Source organism: Syngnathus scovelli, chromosome 12, assembly GCF_024217435.2.
Source record: "Syngnathus scovelli strain Florida chromosome 12, RoL_Ssco_1.2, whole genome shotgun sequence".
Taxonomy (NCBI): domain Eukaryota; kingdom Metazoa; phylum Chordata; class Actinopteri; order Syngnathiformes; family Syngnathidae; genus Syngnathus; species Syngnathus scovelli.
This window is the reverse complement of record NC_090858.1, coordinates 7,155,099-7,178,713: the sequence shown is the minus strand read 5'-3', so window position 1 is coordinate 7,178,713 and position 23,615 is coordinate 7,155,099. Positions and strand designations below refer to the sequence as shown.

Below are 23,615 nucleotides of genomic sequence, written 5' to 3'. Positions count from 1 at the left end.
AGAATAGCCTTTGGCTTTTAGTATTGCGTTTTACCACCTATTAATCAGTAAAACAGTGAAACACAGTGTTTGTAGCTGTACACAATTTTTAGTTGGGAGGTTACTTGGAAAATCACTCAAAGGGATAGCGTTGGTATTGTTGCTTTTTTTTTTAGGAGTAGTAGTAAATAATATCATAGCTAAAAAAGAATATTACAACAATAAAACTTTGTAACGCGATCCCTTGGGGTCTCGATATCGGCTTCGTCTATTCGGGACTCTTCGGGAAACTCCGGCAAGGTCAAGCAGAGGAAGTCCATATCCATGTTTGGCAATGTTCCCCGGGGCGTTCAACTACACCAGCGTACTGATCAGACAGATCACACTGTATTCGGTGCACCCCTTGCAGGACAGACCACTTTGAAAAACATTCAGATTATTTTACACATTCGGCCACCCAACGCCATGGCCCAAGCCAAAATACAAGCGAAACTCAACGATGCATCTAGCGGCAAGTTCAACAGAACTATGTCCATGGCGGACCGAGCCGGACAGCTTTTGTCGAATTTGGATCAGTTGGAGATAAGGTAACAAGTGGGCTCCGGACCTCGGGGGCTCCGCACCTCGGGGACGCGTGGGCACATTTTGGATAAAATAAATGGCGCTTTTCCCCCGAATGTTAATTATTACTATCTTGTAAATGTGTGCTTCATTGTGGTGCTGATTCATCTCTTTGCAAAATCTGTGTGCGTGGGTGCGTATGTGTGACAGGGTGGAGACTTTACGCGAAACAGCCTCCGCCATGGAGCAGGAAAGGGAGTGCATCCTGGAAATGATCCAAACCTTACAGAATAGTCAAGAAATGCATAACATCAGTGCCGGTGAGCTCATTCTTGACTTCCACTTTTTGGACACTTGTGTTTGATTGTTCTATTTTCATTTGTGTACAAATAAGTGGTCTGGTGTTAAAAAATAAATAATAATAAAAATTAAAAACCCAGCTATTTATGCTTTCTAAAGTTCACTGATATGAAACATGGCAGGTTCCAAGAACTAAATTTGCATATGCATTTCTCAATGCATTCTAACCCCTTCCTGTCAATTCTGACACATGATTGTTTTTTCAGGAGAGAAAGAAGAGTTGACTTTGACTGCAGACCGATTAATGGGCCGCACATTGTCAGTTGAGATCAACGTGGGCACCATCAGAAACAGCCAGCAAGAGGAGGCTCTGCGCAAGGCCACGTCCATCATTGACGAAATCGTGAAGAAGCTGCTGGACAACATGGCTGAATCGAGGCAGCGGCTCCTCGCTTTGCACTCGGCCTGCCTGACGGACGTGCCGCCCGTGCCCATCGACGAGAAGTTTCAGGCCATTGTGATCGGTTGTGCTCTGGAGGACCAGAAAAAAATCAAGAGGAGGCTGGAGATGCTGCTGAGGAACGTTGGAAATGCCGAGAAAAATATAAAGATCATGGATCACCAAAAATTAGAGGAGTCAAAAAGAAATGGCAGTCAATAGGAATTGTTACCTAAACCTAAAATATCCTTCACTGTGGTAAGCAAACTGTGATAAGGAGTGCATACATTTGTTATGTACCTTGGGGCCAAAAGCACCACCAGACTAGCATGAAATGTTTATGCCACCATTAATTACAATTTTAACTCCACTACCAATGCCTGAAGACGATACGAGTCACATTAAGCTGAGGATTTATTTGCATAAAGCTCTTTTTGTGTACAAGTGCATAAAATTGAAGTTGAAGGGAGCCTGTTACTTTAACAACTGCTGTCATAGCGACAAGATCAAATTACATAAAAAAGTACAGCAGTAATACGAGACTAAATTTTTAATACAAGAATGAATGGTAAAATACATGATTTTATATATTTTACAATAATAATGTTAAACAATGAATTTAGGAAAATAAACCTGTTACTTACAATGCATAATGTTATTAGATTTTCTTTACATAACAGCATACAATACCTGTTTTTTTAGGTCATCCCTTGTTTGAATACCTCTTTGTAGAAGAACCATTGTCCCCTGTTAACAATCATTTTAGTTATGATTCAGAATATTGCCGTACTTTGCCAATAACTTCAAGTAAAATCCCACTTCGGGTTTAAATTTCTGAAGGTTTTGAGTGGGTTGAAAATGAAGGAATAAGCCAAAATGAGCCTTGAGGGAACAATTACATGTGCAAACAGTTCAGATGGGTTATTTTGAAAATAATATTCTTCATGTTTCCAGCACTCGTTCGTATATGTTCGTATGCTGTAACGTTTGAACTGTAATGGAGCCACAGTTGAGCTGATTGTCATTAAAGTGACCAGCCTGAGAACAAACAAAGTTAAGATTCATTTATTTCACCTCTCCCCTCTAGACCATGACAGCTGGAGCGCAACTGCGTGGCACATTTCAGGTTACATTTGTTAGAACTAAAAATGAAACAATGATTCATATTTGTCAGAGACATAAACCATTTTTTTCTAATGATATAATGTGGTTGATGGAATAAAAAAAAATTAAGAAAGCAGCACATAAATTCATACAACACCTGAGTGACAGCACATAAGTATGAGTCATTTTAATTCCCGATTCTTGGTTTCTCCAATTCTGCCATTTTAATGATAAAGTGCGTGAAGTCCATTTGGTTAAGAAAAAAAAAAAGGCAAAGAATCGATTTTATACAAATGTGATGTGCGGGCCATTTTCAGGGGACAAAAATATTTTCCTTGAGGTCAATGGACAACAATGTAAACATGGTTAAGGCATTGTGGCTTTGCAACCAAATTGGAACATTCACTGAGCGCTCACAAAAGGCTTCTGCATGCAACACAATTACAGTACGCCACTTTTCTTTGCTTCCAGTACTAATATTTGAATGTTAAATACCACCATACATGCGAAAGAATCAGTTCCCAAAGAACAAAAACAATGTGCATGCATGTGTCATTGGCCAATATTCATTTAAATAGAATTAAGAAGGAACTTTAAAGATGATTTCACATTACGATATTTAACAGGAGACTTTCCTACAACATTTTGTTTGTGCTTCTTAGACCAGCGTGAGATAAAACATTTCAAATGGCTTAGCACAGAATAGGCATTTCTTTTAAAAGGATTTGAAATTTTGTTGGATATTCCAGCACACCAAGCATTCTAAAAGCAACATTATAGACCTGATATTTATTAATTTATTTTCCCTTAATTATTAATCTGTTCAAATTAAAAGCAGTATGGTGACACGGAACACCCAAACAATATATTAGATCAAAATCAAAATGTTGTGCTTGATGTCTACTAGGCAAGTTGACAACATTGATGACTCACAAAGTAATGAGTTACTTAAAGTCATACAAAAATAAACATATATAAAAACAACGTCCGATAGACGAGTGTAACTTGAGGAACTCAAGTGTGTCGGCCTCCTGTTAAATCTCAGAGGGCTAAAATTTAGTAAATAAATTGATGAGTGGACACACATTTTGGGATATACGTTAGCATGACAGATTATTTGAAGGTTACATTCTAACCTCTGCTGCATTAAGACAGGACATAATTGGCACCAGGAAGCCATTAACACTTCAAAATTATCACTCAACACTTTTTTGATCTGTATAAAAATACATTTGACCAGTCGCTGAATTTATTACAGATAAACCAAACCGTAGTGATAGTGATAAAATACTCGGCTTGTCTTCTATAATACATACAAAGATGTGCAGGTGAAATCTGTAGGAGCAAAATTATTCATAATTTATTCTATTCAGGGGATCATATGATGTCATTGGGAAAACAGTATCAATCTGACAAATTTTTCAGATAAATCTAAAAAAAAAAATCTCTGAAGAAGTGTTTTTTGTGGTCTGGGAAAATTGTGTGAAAATGGAATGATGATCTTTTTCCTGCACCCCAAAAAAAAATCTCTGCGGCAGAAGACATGAGGGATTATCTGTGAACAGCAAAAGTGGAGCCATTGTGCAAGATAATGGAGATGAAATTCATCCATCAATACGGGAGGAAAATTTCGTAAGGAGATTAAATGTGAGGTTAGTGTAGCGAGGTGATTTCCCATCTTTGCACTTTGGTTTCTATCTGAGGCTACCAGTGGATGGTCAGCACAAAAAACAAACACACACACACACACACACACACAAACAAACAAACAAACAAACAAACAAACAAACAAACAAACAAACAAACAAAAAATGCTGTTTGTCTAGAGGAGGCTGCAGCTCCCGAATGGGTTTTTACTCTTCTTGGTCCTTTGTTTGTTTGGTCGTAGTGTGATGACTTCTCTGCCGTTGCTGGAGCTCTGGTTGCTTGGATTACTACTTGTGGTATTAAAAACTCCTGCATGGAAAAACAGCATTTGGATGACATCATGTGGGGGAAGCAAAGAATAAAAAATTATACACACAGTAAAGTTTCTTACCTATTTTATTGCTGGTCGAGTGTACCGCCTCAGTCTCCTCCGCTGTTTGCTGTTTGAGTTGTTGAAGATACTTCTCAGCTAAGTATTTAAACACTGAAAAACAAAATTATAGAATTATAGCGCTTTTTTTTTACACCTTTTGGACAATTACGTTGTAGTGTTTGATCACATTTTCAAAAACGTACCCTCTGTGACATTCAAATCTTCTTTTACTGAAACTCGGTAAAATCTCAATTTAAGCCTCTTGGCCAAGGCCTCCGCTTCCTCGCTGCAACGCAAATAACATACTGAAAATTCTTCATTCTTCCAATGGATGTGTCTAATTGTTGACATCCGTGAAAAAAAAAACAACTTACTTTTTAATAATCGTTTCTTCCAGGAGGTCAATTTTATTCTGCACAAGAACTGCGGGAATATCTCCCACCTCTCCTTCAATCTTCTCCTTCCAATTGTCAATAGCCAGAAATGAATCTCTGTCTGTGGTAGAGAACACCAGCACGCACGCTTGGGCGCCTGTAAAGATAGGTAAATGGACCACGGTGCGCCATACATAATTTAATCCCAACACCTGCATATTGTCGGAACAGCGTCACAGGAGATTTGCTTGGTGGATTGAATTGAACACCCAAGGGACAATTCATTAAGGAAATCTGCAAAATCTATGAATGTTATGCTGCCAATGGATTTTGTGCCAATATCGAATAATAGACAAGCTGTGAAAGATATATTGATGAACCTGGTGGTTTCTTACCACGGTAGTACGCCTTAGTGATGGCGTCAAATTCCTCCTGCCCAGCCGTGTCCCATAGCATAAGGCGAACGTCTTCATCATTAGCCCTAAAATCAACGTGACAGAGAATGGAATGAGTCACCGTGACATCAGCCTACATTAGAATCTTTTGTTACCCACATGATCTGCCTTTCCAGGAAGTCCACTCCGATGGTCTTTTTGTAGTCCTTGGTGAAAACACCCTTGCAGTAGCGCTGGATCATGCTGGACTTTCCCACAGCACCATTGCCCACCACAACCACCTTGATGGCCACTTCCATATCCTCCTCCAGCATGGTTACGCCGCCCCAGCTGCTCGTGTCACTTTGACGTCGATGGAGCACTTATTCACCCGTGTGACACATACACATAAAATCCCTGAGAGCAGAAAATACACACGTTTGAACAAATTGACTGTGTTGGTTATGGTATCCTTTATTTAACCTGGTTTGGGAAAAAAAAAAAAAATCTCACTGACAGGTAAAAACTGAGATCTTGGCTACTATAAGGACATAAACAAATGTCCAGCAGATAGCAAATCTTAAACAATTAAATACAAATGCAAAAGATTCATAAAAAAGAAATTACATGAGTGCATATGATGTATGCGTGTCATAAGTGAGGTAAGAGGGAGTCCAATGCGAGCTTAATTGGGGCTTTTACAGTGAGCTTGTTTATATAAAAGCTGTCTGGGTGTCTTTATTCTGCCTTCGAGTCCGACACTGCGGCTGCATACTCCGTGTGGCAAGTTGGCCTATGACATGCTTGCGGCTTCTAACTCTAAACAACATATTGAGGGAAAGCTGTTCTCAGTGGCCATTGACAGCATCGCCAGGGTTCTTTTTCTAATACCGCAGATCGTTTGGCTCAATGATTACCAACTAATGTGCCGTGGCACATTGAACTATAAATTTTCCAATTTCACCTAATTGGTCTGAACAATGTTTATTTACTCCAAATTATGCATTGGTTCGTTTATATGTCAGTAACATAGTCCTGTATAGTGACACCAGTCAAAAAATTAACACACTTGTATTTGCTAATGTTAAACATGCATTATATTGGCTAGATAAAGGTTTGAAAACAATGAGTGTGAAAATATCCCAACTGGGCCTCCTTTACAGGATGCTTGGCAAAAGCACATTTTTCCAACAATCCAGCTTTTGTCTTGAATTTAACCATATGGTGCAAGCACTGTGCACTTTTTAAAACACGTCTTACATTTGGTTGTGCAGTGCAATAACATTTCTTAAAAAAAAAAAAAAAAAAAAGACTGCCATGCATATTTTGATTGAGATTTAAAGTACCAGAATCAGAAGATGGCATCTGTCCACCACACCTCTGAACAAAATCACTATCTCACCAAAGCCATTAATGACAAACCCGACAAAATGAAATCGATAAATTGACTTGAGCTGCGTCTATACTCCGCTCTTGTCTGTCGTTTGCGCTCACAAGCCTGTAGCTTCACCTCTTCTAGTCCATAAGGGGCTCACTCGCTCTCAAGTGGCCAGCAGCTGCTTGCGTTGTCTTTCTGGCTGACAAGTCAAGGAAACCAAGCCAGAATAGGACAGATCGCTTACCTGGAATAACGTTTGTGTGTTGAACCACATCAGATGAACTGTCTTGAGAAGAAAGTCACTCTTTACGCCAAAAAGACTAGGTTCCTTTTCAGCAGAAAAAAACAACAACTATGCTCCTCCTGATTGTCGTCTTGCAAATGACTACTAAAAATGCACAAAGATGAGCAAAGCCTTCTAAATGCAATGCAGTCAGGTCCGCGTCGATTTTAGATTACTACTAGTGTCATTCGCCAAGATGAAAATTCTTCATCACCACCCACCCGCAAGCCCTGGCTGCTGCGAGCTAGCGACGTAGCGCACGAGAGTGGCTAGGTCGCGTTGCTAACTCGCTAATGTTTGTTGCTAGGCAGCAGAGCCTGAGTGATAACACGTCATCACGCAAGGATCATGGGAGCAATTGTAGTTCTGACATGTAATTAACATTATGTCTATAAGATTTTGTTGAACAGTAAAAAGGATACACATTTTACGAACAACATAAATAATTTGGTGAAACTCTGAGAAAAACTTTGACAAGTTATCATCACATAGCAATAGCAAAATGTTTTATACCATATCACAAATGTGCGCAAGAGCTCTCTGGTAAACTATTATTATTATCAGTGTGTTAAGCCATAATTGTGGAGGACAAACCAGTAATAGCATAAAAATGATTTAACAATACAAAACACGTTTTGTATTTCAGATGAATGATGATAACGGAAGCGATTCAAACGGGACAAGCTGTATGACAGAACGAGTACTCATAAGTCAAAACGGGGCGGGGCGTCGCCAACCTTACTTCCTGGTTTTGGGATTTCGTCACCAGTCCCCTGTTTTTCAGCCCTATTTGGCGGGAGTGAGTCGGGAAGAAGCCGTTCTGCATTGACGCGTCGTTCCATCATTCGATCGGTAATTAGATACATTTAAATCGTATTATTTATTTCACTGGTATACTGCACAACCTCACTTAGTCGTGCTTTTGTGTTCATACCTATGTTGTGTTTGTAACAAAATGAACTGTAAGCCACAATCAATGTGGCCTTAGGCATAACAAAGCTAAACTCGGGCTAGCTGCCTTTACAGATAATAATAATAAATAAAACATTGGAGATTCTTGATTGCACATACGGATCTCATATTTGATCACATCAGGTGGACGAGGTGTACAGTACCGTAACTTATTAGGTTTTCTTGTGGGCAGCAAGTGTACGTGACGTGATAGTCCTTTATAATCTTTTTTATTATTATTATTATTTTATATAAATCGGTTATGCTCCACAAAGTTTTTGCAACTGGCACTATTGAGGATGATACTTTTTGTCTTGCCCCGTTCCAGCGTAGAACATCTAAACATGCACCCTACCTGACTTGCTTGTAGACAATATGGAGTTTCCCAGCAGAAGAAGGAAGTTTGCCATCAATCCTCAGAAGGAGCTCTATGGACTTCCTCTGCAGTTCTATGGACAACCACCCCTTGAGAACATCTCTCTCACTGAATTTGAAACATTTGCGGTGGAGAGACTGAAATGTAAGTAGACAATGAAAGATGTTTAAGTGTGCATATTACTTCTCAATTTAATCAATCATCTTTTATTGTCCCCGTAGTGTTGAAGACTGTTGAGAATTTGGGCGTCAGCTATGTGAAATTGTCTGAGCAGTACATCAAGAAGTTGGATTCTGAGTTTAAAAACTTGAATTTTCCTTACAGAGTAGATTCTGTGAGTAGAAGGCTTGACGGTTATATTACTAGTATATTAGTTAAATTGAAATAAGATACTAAAACTGTTGTTTCTTTTTCTGCAAAACACAGAGCGGGCCAAGTGAATACGAGAAACGAAGAAAGGACCACATCTCCCACTTCATTCTAAGACTTGCCTATTGCCAGACGTAAATGATGTTTGCAAGTGTGCAATGTGAGCCAATTAAACGGGAACTAAAATACTTTTCTTGCGGAATCTTTTACAGGGAGGACCTCCGAAGGTGGTTCATACAGCAGGAAGTGGACCTAATGCGCTACCGCTTCAATGACCTAAATCCCAAACTGAAGCTGGAGTTTCTACACAAAAATAATCTGCAATATGATGCGGTATGATTTATTCATTATTTTTGATAACCATTGCAAGCATTATATTTTAATGTTAGTCATGTTGCTTATTAATTTTACTCATCAATGCACTACTTTTACTGTAAGGAGAGTTAAAGTTGAATAACGTTAAAATACGTCTTTATATTTCAAAGATTTGCTAATTAAATCTGGTCTTTCCTTTTGATGTCGTATATGTTGAACCAATTGGTGTAATGCCCCAATTTAAATATCCATTTGAATTTCTCTTCAGTTAAAAAATTGTAAATCAAGGGAAAAAGCAGCAGCACATCACCCAAAACTGATCTTCTAAAGATTTCCCCTAGATGGTGCTGTTAGACAACAGAACACAAAATTTCATTGGTGTTCTAGTTCTCATAAATGTAATAAACTGAGTTAATTAATTTATGCATGTAATATATCAAACTTCATGAATGGATGCTTGTAAAATACATCCAATGTTTAGAAATCTTATTTTCAAATACATTAGTGAATAACTCCTACTGATTTCCATTCAATCAATAAATGACAAGAAAGTGAAACATGAAATTATACTTTCTTGAAACATAGATAAACTACAAAAAAATCAGAATATGAAATCTACATTGTTGAATAACTGTAGACACCTAATATGAGCCACTCTGTGTAGAACAACCACAAATGTACAGTACGTTTGAATTCATCCTCATAACTGACTAAAATGATTTCAGATTTCTATCGAGGAGAAGCGAGCTCTGCAAGATAAACTCATCAACTCCAGCTACGGCGTTAGTGGAACCACTGTGGAGGAACAAGATTTCTACAAAGTGAGTTCCTCAACTCTTACCCACTGTGCTTCTTGGGTGGTGTCGCACTCCAGACAATTGATCATAGTTGTTGTTTTTTTCAGAACTCTGTCTAACTTGTCAAACCTTTTGACACCGCTTCAGGGCAGTAAACTGGCCTTAGCTCTTCATTTTGTTCACCTTGCTTAACTTTTTGAGATTTTGTCAGAGGCAGTGCATGATACCGAAATGAACAAGAACTTGACATGAAGAACAAATATTTGTGATTTTATTTTTACAAATAAACATTCATTCTTGCATGTGAATTCAGATTTGAAGCTTTAGCTGTGTTTATTTTGGTATTATATGTTAATCAATTCTAAGTAAATCCTTGGATATAAACACAAATGTAAGCTGTAAATACCACAAAAGGGTTGTTTTGACACATTCCAAAAAGTATTAACATATTATAACAGTGTTGCTCTGTTTCCTGTTGTCAAGGTTCCTTTCCAAGATGCTTTGGATCTGGTACGAACAAGAAAAGTCTACCTCAAAGCAGGCTACGTTTACATCCCTCAGCAGGACATCGTCACCATTGTGCTCAACGATTTTCGCACAGGGTTGTCTAAAGCGCTTGCGGTAGGTGTCTTAAGCTCCGCGATATTTGGGAAAGCATTGAGCCTTGAAGTTCTTTACTGCTGTTGAACAAGCGAGTTCAAACTTTTTTTTTTTTAGGTAGCTGTTGCAGGAGGGTTCAATCTCCAAAAGCTTTGTCAGTTCAGCGCATGTTATCTGAAACAAGAACACAATTGTATTTATTCTACAGTATTTTCTCAACTGACCGTTAGATAGAATCCTTTGAAGCACTGGTTTGAGCCAGTCGTCTATGTTCAGTATGCATGAGAGTGCATGAGAAATGATTGACAGATTGTCAGTCTCTAATTAGTTATTTTTCCTTGGGCACTGTGGCGGCTTGCAAATTAAATTAGAGGCACAAGATTGAACCAGAAAGGATTGGTCCTCTCCAGAAAGCCGCCCAGTCATTTGTCCTGAAGTGTTCAAAATATGTTATCATTTAAGGATTGAAATAGTTTGGTGTTGATCGGTAAAAATTGTGTGTTTTGTATGTATAAAATGTCCTTTTTGCAACTTCAGTAGATTCATTCACAGACTGGGGTGACTCATTTATCGTCTCTAACTTTACCTTAACATACTCTGCTATTACATCAATTTTTCTTCTGGTTCTAGCTGAAAGAGAGATATTTGCCACGTCTTTTCACCTCACCCGCTCCAAAAAGTGTCCTTGGTAGCAGGCAGAATCAATTCTTCCCCAATAGTAAGGGGCTTCTAAGCTTTAAAAATGCAGTCCACAACTAAGAAAGATGCCTTTTGTGCAGACACATTTGTTGAAGCGGCTTCCCTCTATCTGTTTTTTTTTTTGTCCTTCATATTCAAGTTCTTAAAAAAAAAAAAAAATCCAAGGTTGCCTTTAAGTTTTCAAGGTTTTATGGTTTCGTTAGCTCGTCAGTCATTGCAAGCAATGTTGTTGAGCTTGGTTTTTGCCTGTTGCAATAAACCTTAACTCAGGTGGATGTCCTGGTACTTTTAAATATCACTTTTATTTTTTGACACAAAGTGTGCGACCCTTCTGCAGCACCATTGCTCGCATGTTTTTTCCCCCCAAAACAACTCTCTGGCGAATTTATTTTTTTTTTGCAAAATTTTTTAAGGTGTCACTGATGTATAAAAATCATGCGCCGGTCTTTGTTACGCTATTTTCCCCCAAAATAAAATATCTTTTATATAGTTTTTTGTTGGTCCGGGACCCAAATAATCTACAAATTGGTCCAGGTCAGGGAACTGGGTTAAGGACCCCTGCACAAGATTGCAGCTTTTTATCCACCTACATTCCCATTGACTATTCCCTTTTTTTTTTTTTTTAACACAATATCTTTGCTTGCATGTGCTGTACTGCCACTCTGCTTGTTCGCCTCAGTGCCCCGAGTGCTGGCAAAGAAACACAAAGGTTCAAGTGAGGAAAACTCGTGTGCACATATGACACAAAATGTCTGCAGGGTGGATTGGGCATAACGAGGCTATATCCAACCCCCGCACATGGATGCAATGTGGTTGTGGGCGTGGAAGGTACAATGTTGATATGCAGTGCACTGAACACCCTCAGGCTCATGCAACATCATGCAATATGATGCTTTCGGGGGAGCTGGAGGCATTTTCTGTAAAACGCGGTATGTGACGAGACAAAAGGTCCTGTTGTGTAGTGATGAGAGGTTGCAACTAGAGTGCAAAGCAAAACTGCTTTACTGTTATGAATGGATATATAGGTACCTAGCCTGAGGTGTTGTTCTGCTAGAAAGACGCTATTATTTATAACAGCAAGGGTGTATTTTCACCCTTAAGCCCCTGTGAACTGTTGAATATTTGTCCTCTATATTATGGCATTATATTTTTACCCATACATCAGGAATAATACCTTTATTTGTCTCCTTGACTACTACATTGGTGCTGCTTAATCACAAGTCGAACTCTGTTACCACCATCAAGACTGTAATGCTTTCATCTTGTTGGTTTTTTCGTTTGCAGCATTCCGAAAATCTTCCTCACTTGAAATTGATTTTTTTTTTAGATTTCTTTTCACATTTGCGTACTTTCATTGTGAATATAAGATTAAAGAAACTGAAAAGTAAGGATAAATGTGAATTTGACATTTGTTAACAGCACTGTCAAATTTGACAGATTAAACATGCCTCTCATTTAAAACAAAGCTGAAATTTTTGGGGAGTAGTAACTACTACAATTGTTTTTATCATTACTGAAGGTATCACAATGTCCATTTGATCTTATTTTAATGCACACAGCATTAAAATACTCAATAAGATACTGAAGGCAGCCGTAGAAGTGTTGAATGCCGAATCGAGCCTAGTTTGTCCCCAGTGAATGCTAAACATTACAGGGCGCATAAAGTCACTGTTATTTGTTAAACTGGGCTGCACATGTCTGTCAAGGGACTGGCAGCCATCTTTTTGAAATTAGAAAAGCAAATGAGAAAGCAATGTAAGTGCACAATTAAGTGTAATGGCTCATGTCGTCCGCTGGGGACACTGTATGGCTGTTCCGATGTAGTACTTGATGACCGTCCCATGTGACTCCTAGTCATGGTTGCATCTTGTTTTTTTTTTGTGCTCTGTGAAGCATTACATGGCTGTGTAAGACCGACTGTGCAAAACTACATCGTAGTTGATTAGAAGGCACATTCATTAAATTTACAAGGAGAACAATCCATAAAGTGAAGTGTGTTTTGAAGCAGACTTAGCGCGGGTAAGGGTGGCCATTAATTACAAGCCAAGGAGCACAGTGAACACCAGATTGTGTTGGCCATTTTGTCAAACTGTTGGATTCTCATTTTGTTGACGTATATTTTGGGCAGCGCTCACGCTCCCCCCAAAAAATCAGCCTCGTTACGAGTCCATATCATTCTGTTCTAATTAATTCTCTCCACAGTCCTTAATCTTTCCCCTCAACCTGCCGTATTCGGCTCGTCTCATCCTTCGACCCACCCTGTTTACTATTACTCAAACGATGCCACTCTCTCCCGCAGCTGACGGCGCGTTCGCTACCGGCGGTGCATTCTGATGAACGGCTCCAGCCGCTCCTTAACCACCTCAGGTAAGCCACGGGATTCATAACTTTTGGCTGCCTCTGTTTCTCCCTTGGGGACATACAGCCGAATAGGCTTTTGGCACCAAGGGGCATTTGTGGTCCAGATGTTTTACACAAACAGAGAGCCCAGTTGACTATATGCATGATAAAAAAGTTTCATGAATTACACGTTATAAACAAACACAGTAAGAATCTGTCACTTTATTTTCTCAAAGCAATTGTGTAATCTTTAATGACTTCTCCCTTGCCGTTGATTAAGTCCATTAAAAAGCAATCGAATCGTTCATTTAATCATTGCCTTGTATCAGCCTAACAAACTGGATCATTTATCTCTACATACTGATCAAAACCACCCTCTGGAAAGGCGAACACCAGTGAAAAATCAATACCAGCGTAAGCAGCTCAGAATCTAGCGAGGGTGTCATTTTTGGGATAAAGGGAAGCACATTAATAGGATAGGCGAACCCATGTTGGCTGATTGTTATGAGAATTAGTGGGCAGCTTGTTGCGATTAGTAGGCAGTCCCATAATCTGTGGTGGCGGTGCAAAATAGGATAAAAAGCACTGCCACTTGAGACTGCCAAAAATCTACTGATAAGATTCACTGCCTGTCGAGTTGCAGTCCTTGAGGTTTACCACGAGGTCAGTGTGGCAACCACGACGTGTTTAGCTTACTATTTTGCGTTACTACCGGTTTAGTTTACTCATCAAAATTCTTGGGAGAACTTCATGAAGTAAATATTTTCCAACAGTCTGTGTGCTTCTAAATCATGTCTGTTGCATTTTTGTGTGTCAGCAAAACAATTCAAATTGTCCTTGAAGCAGGGTTCTTCATAAACAGTGAACCGGGGCCCCTATATGACTGTCATCTTGATTAAAAAAAAAAGTAATGACAGAAAAGCAATATTTTCTTAGGCTTAAAAACTGCAGTACACTCAATATATAAATAATCATTGAAACTCATCATATTATACTAGGAATAATAAACAGGACCAGTAGCATTTCTGACTGAGCCACCACCCAAAATTTAATTTAGAACGTTGAAAGCTGTTTTAATGTGAACGTTTTGAACAGTACTTTTTACATCAATTGCTCATTATTTCAGCCTTTAGAGTATTCTGAAAATAAAGATGTATACACATTTTTCCTTTTTTAGCCATTCCTATTTGGGACAGGACTACAGCATCCAGAAGAATGTTGGTAAAATCTCCTTGGAGCAAATTGATTCAGTAAGTTGCTTGAAACCTCATTTTGCTGCTGTTGTTTAAATGATGCCAGTGTGTTCTTCATTAAGCAGTTCTTATTGTCCATCCCCAGCTCTCGGGCAAATCCTTCCCCCTGTGCATGAGGCAGCTGCATCAGTCCTTAAGAGAGAACCATCACCTCCGCCATGGCGGCCGCATGCAGTACGGACTCTTCCTCAAGGGCATCGGCCTCTCTCTGGAGCAGGCGCTGCAGTTCTGGAGGTTGGAATTCATCAGAGGCAAAGTAGATGCGGACAAGGTTAGTGCTTTCATTACACCTGTCGAAACATTCACATTTTATTTGGACTGTACAATTTCACTGAATAGCCGCAGAGAAATATTTCTACATTGTTGCACTTAAATACGCATTGATAGTTTTCAATCTAGCAACTGAAATTAACCCACGAATGTGGTTTTGATGAAATTGTTACTGCCACGATAGCTTTTTGTTTAAAAATGTATTTAATTAAAATAAAAAATTAATTTCACTTTTGGCTACATCTTATTTAGGCAACAATCTAGGCACAGATGTATTTTAGATGCACTGTCCATCGTTATCTCAATTTTAAAACATTGTCTTGACTCTGACAGTTTGTTACTATTTTCTATCAACCTTCATTAACTACTTTAACTTCTGTCTGTGATTGTTAACGAATGCTCTTTTACTGTTATTGTGTCTATTTACCTCAATGGCTTAATAGTAAATTACACTTTGCAACTGTGGAGGAAAGCCATGAGCCAAAAAAAAAAAAAAAAAAATCCTTCTCCTTTAAATAAGATGCAGTGTGTTCTGTCGAGGCTGCGATGCATGAAAATATAGCTTGTGCTTTATTCATATTGTAAAGAATGGGCTCTGCTTCTTTAATGTTATTTGCAGTCGGCACCTGTATTGCAGTCTAATGTAATACCTTTGTGAAAACCAACCCCGTGGTGGTTCCATAGCTCCTCTCTGAATCCACGTTAATGAATGTCAATTGTAGTTGTTTTTTGGATTTGTTTTTGCACTTATCAAACAACGCTAATTATTTTTGGATTCAAGCTGCTATGCTCCGCTGTCTCTTCTTCCAAAAGCACACCAGCAGAATAATTCACAACTTGCTCAACTTCCCTTGTGTGTTCCACCACCTGGTCATGTGATGACTTGAGTGCACTACATTTATGGCTGCTGTAGCTAAATAGTAAATTCCCAGAGGTGTTTTGTCCCCCCCTACAAGACAGCACTGACCTGCTCGCCATGCTCATGTTGTATGTGTTGTGTCAGAGGTTGGTCTACAGGTTGGGGTTTCAAACTAGTTTTAAAACTAGGGTTTCAAAGTAGGGTTTAAAACTAGGGTTAGGGTTTCAACATAGGATTTAAACTAGAGTTAGGGTTTCATAGTAAGGTTTAAAACTAGGGTTAGGGTTTCAATGTAGGATTTAGGGTTTCAAAGTAGGGTTTAAAACTAGGGTTAGGGTTTCAAAGTAGGGTTTAAAACTAGGGCTAGGGTTTCAAAGTAGGGTTTAAAACTAGGGCTAGGGTTTCAGAATGGTTTTCGTAATTAAGTATTACTCCTCAAGATATGATCCAAATTTGACCAGCTCATTCCCCAATAGCTGGAAATTCAACTTTTAGTTTGTGCATCTATAACTTGTTAGCAGTATATTACTCTCATACCTTTTTTTCAGAGTGTTGAAATGCAGATTATAAATGGGAGTTTTTGAATGAAATTACATCCAAAACAGATTGGACCTCGAGGGAGATCAGTCATTATGGAGTATGGGCTGTGCCTAAGAAGCCAATCCAAATGTACTGTATACACACGTGCATGTACATGTGCACTTGCACATAATCCCTTTGATTGTGTCCTATTTTTTTCTGTCTCATGGCTGCAGGTTTTTGTGAATGTGTCCTCATGAGCTCATGAGCCAAAATGCGCACAAGCTACAGCTTTTGTACTCGTCTATTTCGTTCCTCCTACCTCTTAGATGTTCTTAACGCTGCCAGTTTGGAGGTCAACTGTATTAGAGTACATACAGGATTATTAAGAATGTAGTTGGAGATTAAATGGTAAACTTTAAGGCAGGGGCTTGAAACTCATTTTAATCCCTTGTCACATCATCTTCAATTAATTATTATTATTATTATTATTATTATTATTATTATTGGGTAGAAGAACAAGTAAGTGACTTGCCATGGGAGAGACTGAAACACCAATATGTTAACCTCAGTTGTGCTAAATATGAATGTGCTCATGTCTTGTTATGAAGCAGTGAATAATTAGTTCAATAAGATGCTAGCTATGCGATCTAGCTATGGTGCCTTATGATTTGGAAATAAACATTCAAGGTGAGTAAGTAAAGGCAAAATTCACGTGGTCACTTTGTTGGTCTCGTTTGAAGGTCTAGCCTGGATAAAAGTTACTTTTCACATCATAGTTAGTGCAATGATTTTAGGGGTGTTATGATGTCCTAACGATGTCCAGCTCAGTGGCCTAGTAGTAGAGTGTCCGCCCTGAGACTGGAAGGTTGTGGGTTCAAACCCCGGCCGGGTCATACCAAAGACTATAAAAATGGGACCCATTGCCTCCCTTGCTTGGCACTCATTAAGGGTTGGAATTGGGGGGTTAGATCACCAAATGATTCCCGAGCGCGGCACCGCTGCTGCTCACTGCTCCCCTCTCCCCCAGGGGATGGATCAAAATCACATGGGGATGGGTTAAATGCAGAGGACAAATTTCACCACACCCAGATGTGTGTGTGACGATGATCATTGGGACTTTGGGGGACTTTAACTTCTTTCTAATAGCCATTAAACACACTAAAGTGGGAGCAGAGTGTCAGTGTTCGTCTTAATATAGGTGGGGGTACCTCGACACTGGAGATTACCTCATGAATCTTGAAGCCTTCAATAATTAATATAAGATTTATCGTCCTCTGAGATTTGATGTCTTTTAAATTGCCATGCTAGATTGTTACATTAGCAAGTTCAGGGGTTTTATTGCAGCATGAATGTGTTATTTTGTGTGCGAAGGTAGGAGCGCGCTGTGTTTTACTGTTTGAGTTTTAGAAGCGAGCAACCTTAATTCTCTTTTAATGTCTGCACACTGCTGCGTGCTGTTCGAAAGTGATGCATTGTGCGGCCTGTGAGTGACCCCCCCTCGTGCACAACTCCCTCCCAGACCCATATGTTCTTTGGCAGCTAACATCTAAATGCCTTGGTCAAGACAAAAGTGTAAACAGGCAAAGATGGTCATATTAGCCATAATTCAACTAGCTTTACTTCTACCACAGGGTCCCTCTAATAGCTCCATATTTCCTTGAGGGAAAACAAAGTGTCACCATCGGCATGATGTATAAACATCTCTTTTCACCCCAATGTTGCCCCCCCCTCACACACACCACCATGCCCAACACTACCCTTTTTTTCGCTCTGTTTTTTAGTTTGACAAAGCGTACGCTTACAGCATCCGCCACATGTTTGGCAAAGAAGGCAAGAGGACGGACTACACCCCCTTTAGCTGCATGAAAGTGATTATGTCAAACCCGCCAAGCCAAGGCGACCATCATGGTGAGTTGACAGCTGTTGGTCGTATGTAGGACACAGAATACCCATTTTTAAAATTTTAACCAATTGAGAGTCCCTGAACATTAAAGAATAATAAAGCCAGGTGTCCAAATACGTTTATCCAGATAGGGGCAGCTGCTTTTTATGCTAGATAGTCATTATTTTTGCTTTGTCAATCTCTATATCTCCATATTGTTTTTCAGCTCATGTTTATTTTGCATTTGTAGGATGTCCGTTTCGTCACTGTGACCCAGAACTGCTGAAGCAGAAGCTTCAGTCCTACAAGGTATCCCCCAATGGAATCACACAGGTGGGTGCTCAGGCCAACAATGCTTCTCCTTATCCGCCCTCATAATCACTATATGTTTCCCATTGTATTTAATGTGCCATCTGTCAAAAATAAAATGTTTCAAGTTCAATTTACAAATATCCAACTTTGTACTTCTATACCTTTCCCTGCAGATATTGGACCTGGTCAAAGGGATGCACTACCAGTTGGCCTGCCAGAAGTACTTTGAGCTAACTCACAATGTAAGTAGACTTTTTTGTGAAGTTGATGGTAACCATGGAAACCAAAGGAAGAGATTTGACCTTTGTTGTAAAATCTCCCCCACTGCCAACTAAATTTCACAACTATATTTGTAGCTGAATTACTCATGTTGCGTCTGTGTCGATTACAGAGTTAGTGTTATTGCACATTAAGCTTAATGAGGTTCACAAAATATTTAAAAAGTCCCTCGGTATGTTGTGCAGTTCAACACCACAGCCACCAAAGCAAAATCCCACAAAAACTAATTATACTGAATAATACTTTGTTTCAGTCTAATCTCAAATTGAGTTATCCAGTGTGAAATCTATGCAGGTTTAATGAAATGAAAATTTCATATCAGTCCTGACATTTTATTTTGTAAAGTTATATTCAAATTTTAAGATTTTTTTTTTTTTTTTTTTAACGCCAGGTGGAGGATGCTAATTTCTCCCTTAGTCATCCCAACCAGTACTTTGTGGAGAGCCAGAAGGTTTTAGGGGGAGGTAAAGATGCCAAGCGTGAGATGGTGGATACCCCACAGAGGTCCCAGGGTAACACTGCACTTAAAAATTCTGCTGCCGCTCGTGAGAAGGCAGCAGTGACTGCCTCAGACACAAACCCATCGCAGGATTTGGACGAGATGGCGGAAGATCTTGACTTGAACTTTCAAGACACTTGATTTGTTTTTGCATTTATACATAGATATACATCAGATTTTTTTTTTTTTGCATGACAGAATCTTAACCTTCCCTCCAAAGTCACATTGCTTTCCTCATTAAACATCTTTTCAATATGTCAACGCTGCATTATCCTTGTTCCAAGTTTACTTACTGGTGCTTTGGCGTGAGTTCTGGTTCTGGTGGTGCTAACTAGAACATTTCCCAGCTGCCTCAGTAATATTGTATTTGCTGGCAAGAGTATGTATGAACGGTGGCAGCTGGTTGGATGGTAATAAACAATTCCCCTAGTTGCATTATGCAGCCTTCCCCGAAATATTGCTTTACTCTGCAAAATATATTCCCGGCATACGTAGTCTGCTCACAAACATTTTACCCCCTTCGTAATAAGATGTGAAAAATGGTGGCTGCCTAAAACTCTGAATCTTTTGTGTCGAGTATTTGGCAATGTAGCCTTATCTTGCTATTTCAGAAAGAGCAGTTTTGTTCTTATCAGCATTCTTTTTTTTTTAATACGCGATTAATTGAGTGAGATCCAATTAGAGTCAGCTCTTGATTACATGAATACAAATACAGTCCCCCAAAGGAAGAATGATTCCTTGAATAGTAAAGTGAAGCCTTTGTAGTTAAATGATTTAGTATTTTGAAAAACTCCAGGTGGTGGTGCAGAATTCAAAACCAACGTGTTGCTGCTGACCTGTGTTCTAGGATTCATTGCTGCTTCCACCGCCATCAGCACACTAGTGAAGCAGTGAAGCACACACAGCTTCAGTTGGGTTTAAGAGTCAAGCAAGATGCTTGACTTTGAGGATTTATCCAAGTGAATAACGGTGGCGCTGTCAGCCAAAGAACATTTTGGTAGCATGTGACACTGCAGCTAGAAGAATCTGCCACTGGAAATGTTAAGCTTCTCAGAAAGGATTTGCAATTAACCATGACCTTGAATTCTTTCCTGGTCATTTGCTTCTTTATAATATTTTATTAGAGTAAATATATATAGCCTGGACTCTCTCCTATAATCCCCAAAGTAACTTGTTTTGACAGGATATTTCATTATTAGTCCGCTATGTGGTTCAGAAAACGGATGATATTAACGTAATATAAACTGGAAACTGGAATAAGGTTGAAATGCTTCAAAGATTTCCTGGCTTCTCACAGTTGGAGAAGTTGAAAGCACAGTAGCACATCCACTTGTCAATGGGTGTGTGTATGTGTGTGTATGCATTAGGGTTTGGCGTACAGTAATGGCCCCGACACTCAAGCTGCTGAATGCATGTGCTGATTCCCTGCAGGGGTTGTTGGGTAGACAGCTCAAGAGCTTGCTGATGCGTCATGAATTGACACAAGAGTTAGTGGCCAAAACAGACAGGAAATAAGAATCTGCGCGATAGCCTGAAGGGAGACCGATGTTGAAAACAATTCCCTGGATTTCCTGTTTGACGTTGATAGATTGATGAGCTCTAGCTCAAAGCCGTCCACCAGATTGCTACCTGGAGATTGATGGAGCCCAAAGAAAGTTTTCTTTTCTCTGTATTTCCAGGTTAGATATAATCCTTGAGGGGTGCTACCTTACACATCCTAGTATGATAGAAGTATTTAAAAATGGCAGTAATTGTTTGTTAGCTCTTCAGACACTTTCATCAGACGGGAAGAAACTCATATATAACCATATTTTCCGCACTATAAGGTGCACCTAAAAACCTTCAATTTTCTCAAAAGCCGACAGTGCGCTTTATAATCCGGTGCGCTTTATATATGGACCAATATTGAGCAACTACAGGATATATATATATATGGACAAAGTTTTAAAATGGGCTATTCATTGAAGGTGCGCTTTATAATCCGGTGTGCCTTATAATCCGGTGTGCCTTATAGTGCGGAAAATACGGTATGTATATATGTATAGATAGATAGATAGATAGATAGATAGATAGATAGATAGATAGATAGATAGATAGATAGATAGATAGATAGATAATGTGTGTGTATATATATATATATACACACACACACACACACACACGCACATATGTATATGTATGTACGAGCACAATACGACAAAGCATAGCACCAAAACATATCCTTCTCCAGTGTCTTTAAGCCTGGCCTTTTACGAAACGCTCAATTTGTACACAGCTGAAAAATGAAATTGTTTTCAGAGCTTCTCCCTTTCCAAAACACTGAATTTATCATTGAAGGAGTGGCCTGCCTTTTATGTCCACACAATCTATTCGCACCATTAAATCTCACCTGGCACTGGACATGTATTGAAGAATGAACGCTTGCCGTAATGATAGTTTGGTGGGGCACTATTGAAAAGAGAGGCCTCGTCTCTCACACAGCTGCACCAGGTAATCTCTTTCTTGTGGTCCGTACAGTCACTCCCTCGTAAGGCCGTTTCTTTCCCCCTCACTGCTCGGTGCTTCCATACATTTTTCATCTTCACAGCTCCACCAGTAGCTCTCACAATAGAAGTGCAATTTTTCCTTTCCTTGTGATTCTCAGTAGCTTGACAGGGCAGGTAGCTTGCACACGCGTGCAGATTTTGTGGCTGCCGTGCAAGCTGCAAAAGCACTGACATCAAAAGATTTTAACACTTGAACAGCTCTAAAAAGTACACACTGACTGATGACTCAATATTTTTAATAATCATGGTTCATGCAGAGATACCGGCGCAAATATTTTAATCACTGTCATTGTAAGCTGTAGGACAAGACAGTTAAATCAGATAAGAAGTAGCTACAAAAGAATCTGATTAATTTTTGAATGAAATCCCGCATCCTCCTAAGATCCCTCCATATAAATACATATATTTGAGCAATTTTTTCCATCCCAAAAAAGAAACGCTAATGCATCCCTGGGGGCTGCCACTCAGATAAGATGAGGTAAACTTGGGCTCATAATTGACTTCAACAGTTTACTGCTGCAGCCCTCCAGGGCACTTCACCACCGCAACAAAGCAGCAGCCTAGAAATAATCCACTTGTGTCTCAACTACAGCCTGTGGAATGATTTTGCTGTTAGGATTTGGCCAGCGTTATGATGACAATATTGTACTGCAGCAAAATTACTGCACTTAAAACATTAAAGGGTAAACAATCCAAACCTGTTTCACCAAATGAGTTGTATTGTTGGACCAGCCCGAACACCACATAAACTGTATTAGCATTAGTGTAGTTGCTAATTGCAGTAGAATGTTTTGATTTGAGAAAAGAACTTAACTGAACAGTAGAATAGTTTGTTTTCTGTTATTTTCACTCTAGGAGCAAAGCATGAAAAAAATCAAAAAAATAAAACCGGGTGCTATACCAGGTTCAGCTCGCCAGCATGTTGAAAAAATGTCATGCTCTTGATTTAACATTGTAACATGACCTTGACTGATCATTATTATTATTATTATTATTACATTGTTGGACTGAATGCCTCAAATAACAATTCCATTAGCATATCTTGTGTTGTTTACGGTGAATCCCACAACTCACACAACAACAATTTGTGCTAAACCAGAAAATACACCCCATTGGGGACATCGGTGATGGTGAACTTGACACTCCCATCACAGTTGCTGTCGTCTGAGGCGTTTATCTGACATGTCATTGCACTGACCTCAGAAGGGGGAGCGCAGTTGGAAGAAATGAAAAACAACATTGAAGCCCGCCGTGCCTTCATTGTCTTCCTTGTATATGCCGCACCGAAGATGATTGGACTTGTACGATTGTAGCGCCTCACCTGAAATAATGACTGGAATTTAATTTGCATTGTGAGGAGGCCGGGAAGATGATCAATGAGGTGCCAGCGAATAAGATGGAAGCAGCATACATAAGTGAAGAACGACACGTGGTAAACAACTGCAGAGAAGTGATGACTCGTTTTCCATTTTAGTGTGCTGTGTGTCAGCAAAGGCATGGAAATATAACAAGTTATGACGATATAATGGGAGGACAGATTGTCTTGACAATTTTGGCTTGCTTGAAAACCAAATGAAAGAAAATACCGTGATACAAAAGAAACCGTTTGCAGAATATATATATTATTTTGTGATTAAATGTTGGCACAGTGCTCTTGCTGACTAGTCTATCCACGCACCAACAAAACATGTCAAAACTCATCATTGCTGCAGAAATAACCAATGAGCTTGGGGGGTCATTCATACTTAATACATTTTGAGATAACAGACGGTGTGCGATGGTGAACAACTTCCTAAAACAAACGTGCAGCTCAAGCTAAACACAGTTACCTTCTGTTACCTGGCTTAGATCCCAGCTTGCAAACATAATCAGAAACCATCCGGGAATCTGATTCTGCTCTCAAAGTGGCCTTTTTAAATGCAGTTGATTTTAAG

General features: G+C 39.4%; 3 protein-coding genes across 4 annotated transcripts; 2 read left to right on the top strand and 1 right to left on the bottom strand.

The window, feature by feature from the left end:
- Positions 1-310: 310 nt before the first annotated feature.
- Positions 311-2,332, top strand: bag2 (BCL2 associated athanogene 2). The gene is made up of 3 exons (XM_049736209.2): positions 311-566; positions 751-860; positions 1,107-2,332. Exons 1-3 carry the CDS (start codon positions 445-447, stop codon positions 1,499-1,501), a joined length of 627 nt encoding a protein of 208 aa, XP_049592166.1. The 5' UTR covers positions 311-444; the 3' UTR covers positions 1,502-2,332.
- On the bottom strand, positions 2,329-7,115 carry rab23 (RAB23, member RAS oncogene family). Its single transcript, XM_049736219.2, has 7 exons — positions 6,774-7,115; positions 5,332-5,568; positions 5,173-5,258; positions 4,778-4,934; positions 4,607-4,689; positions 4,422-4,514; positions 2,329-4,339 (listed from the first exon to the last, which is right to left on the bottom strand). Exons 2-7 carry the CDS (start codon positions 5,484-5,486, stop codon positions 4,206-4,208), a joined length of 708 nt encoding a protein of 235 aa, XP_049592176.1. The 5' UTR covers positions 5,487-5,568; positions 6,774-7,115; the 3' UTR covers positions 2,329-4,205.
- Positions 7,116-7,542: 427 nt separating this feature from the next.
- prim2 (DNA primase subunit 2) lies at positions 7,543-19,396 on the top strand. Of its 2 annotated transcripts, none has more exons than XM_049736196.1 (14): positions 7,543-7,664; positions 8,134-8,283; positions 8,361-8,473; positions 8,566-8,642; positions 8,721-8,841; positions 9,549-9,644; positions 10,104-10,241; positions 13,219-13,286; positions 14,437-14,509; positions 14,598-14,783; positions 17,945-18,071; positions 18,296-18,378; positions 18,531-18,599; positions 19,028-19,396. In XM_049736196.1, the coding sequence occupies exons 2-14, from the start codon at positions 8,139-8,141 to the stop codon at positions 19,274-19,276; spliced, it is 1,545 nt and encodes a 514-aa protein (XP_049592153.1). In that variant the 5' UTR covers positions 7,543-7,664; positions 8,134-8,138; the 3' UTR covers positions 19,277-19,396. The 2 variants fall into 2 exon arrangements, with proteins under 2 accessions (XP_049592153.1, XP_049592152.1); XM_049736195.2 differs by having other exon boundaries at positions 7,589-7,664; positions 8,092-8,283.
- Positions 19,397-23,615: the final 4,219 nt, after the last annotated feature.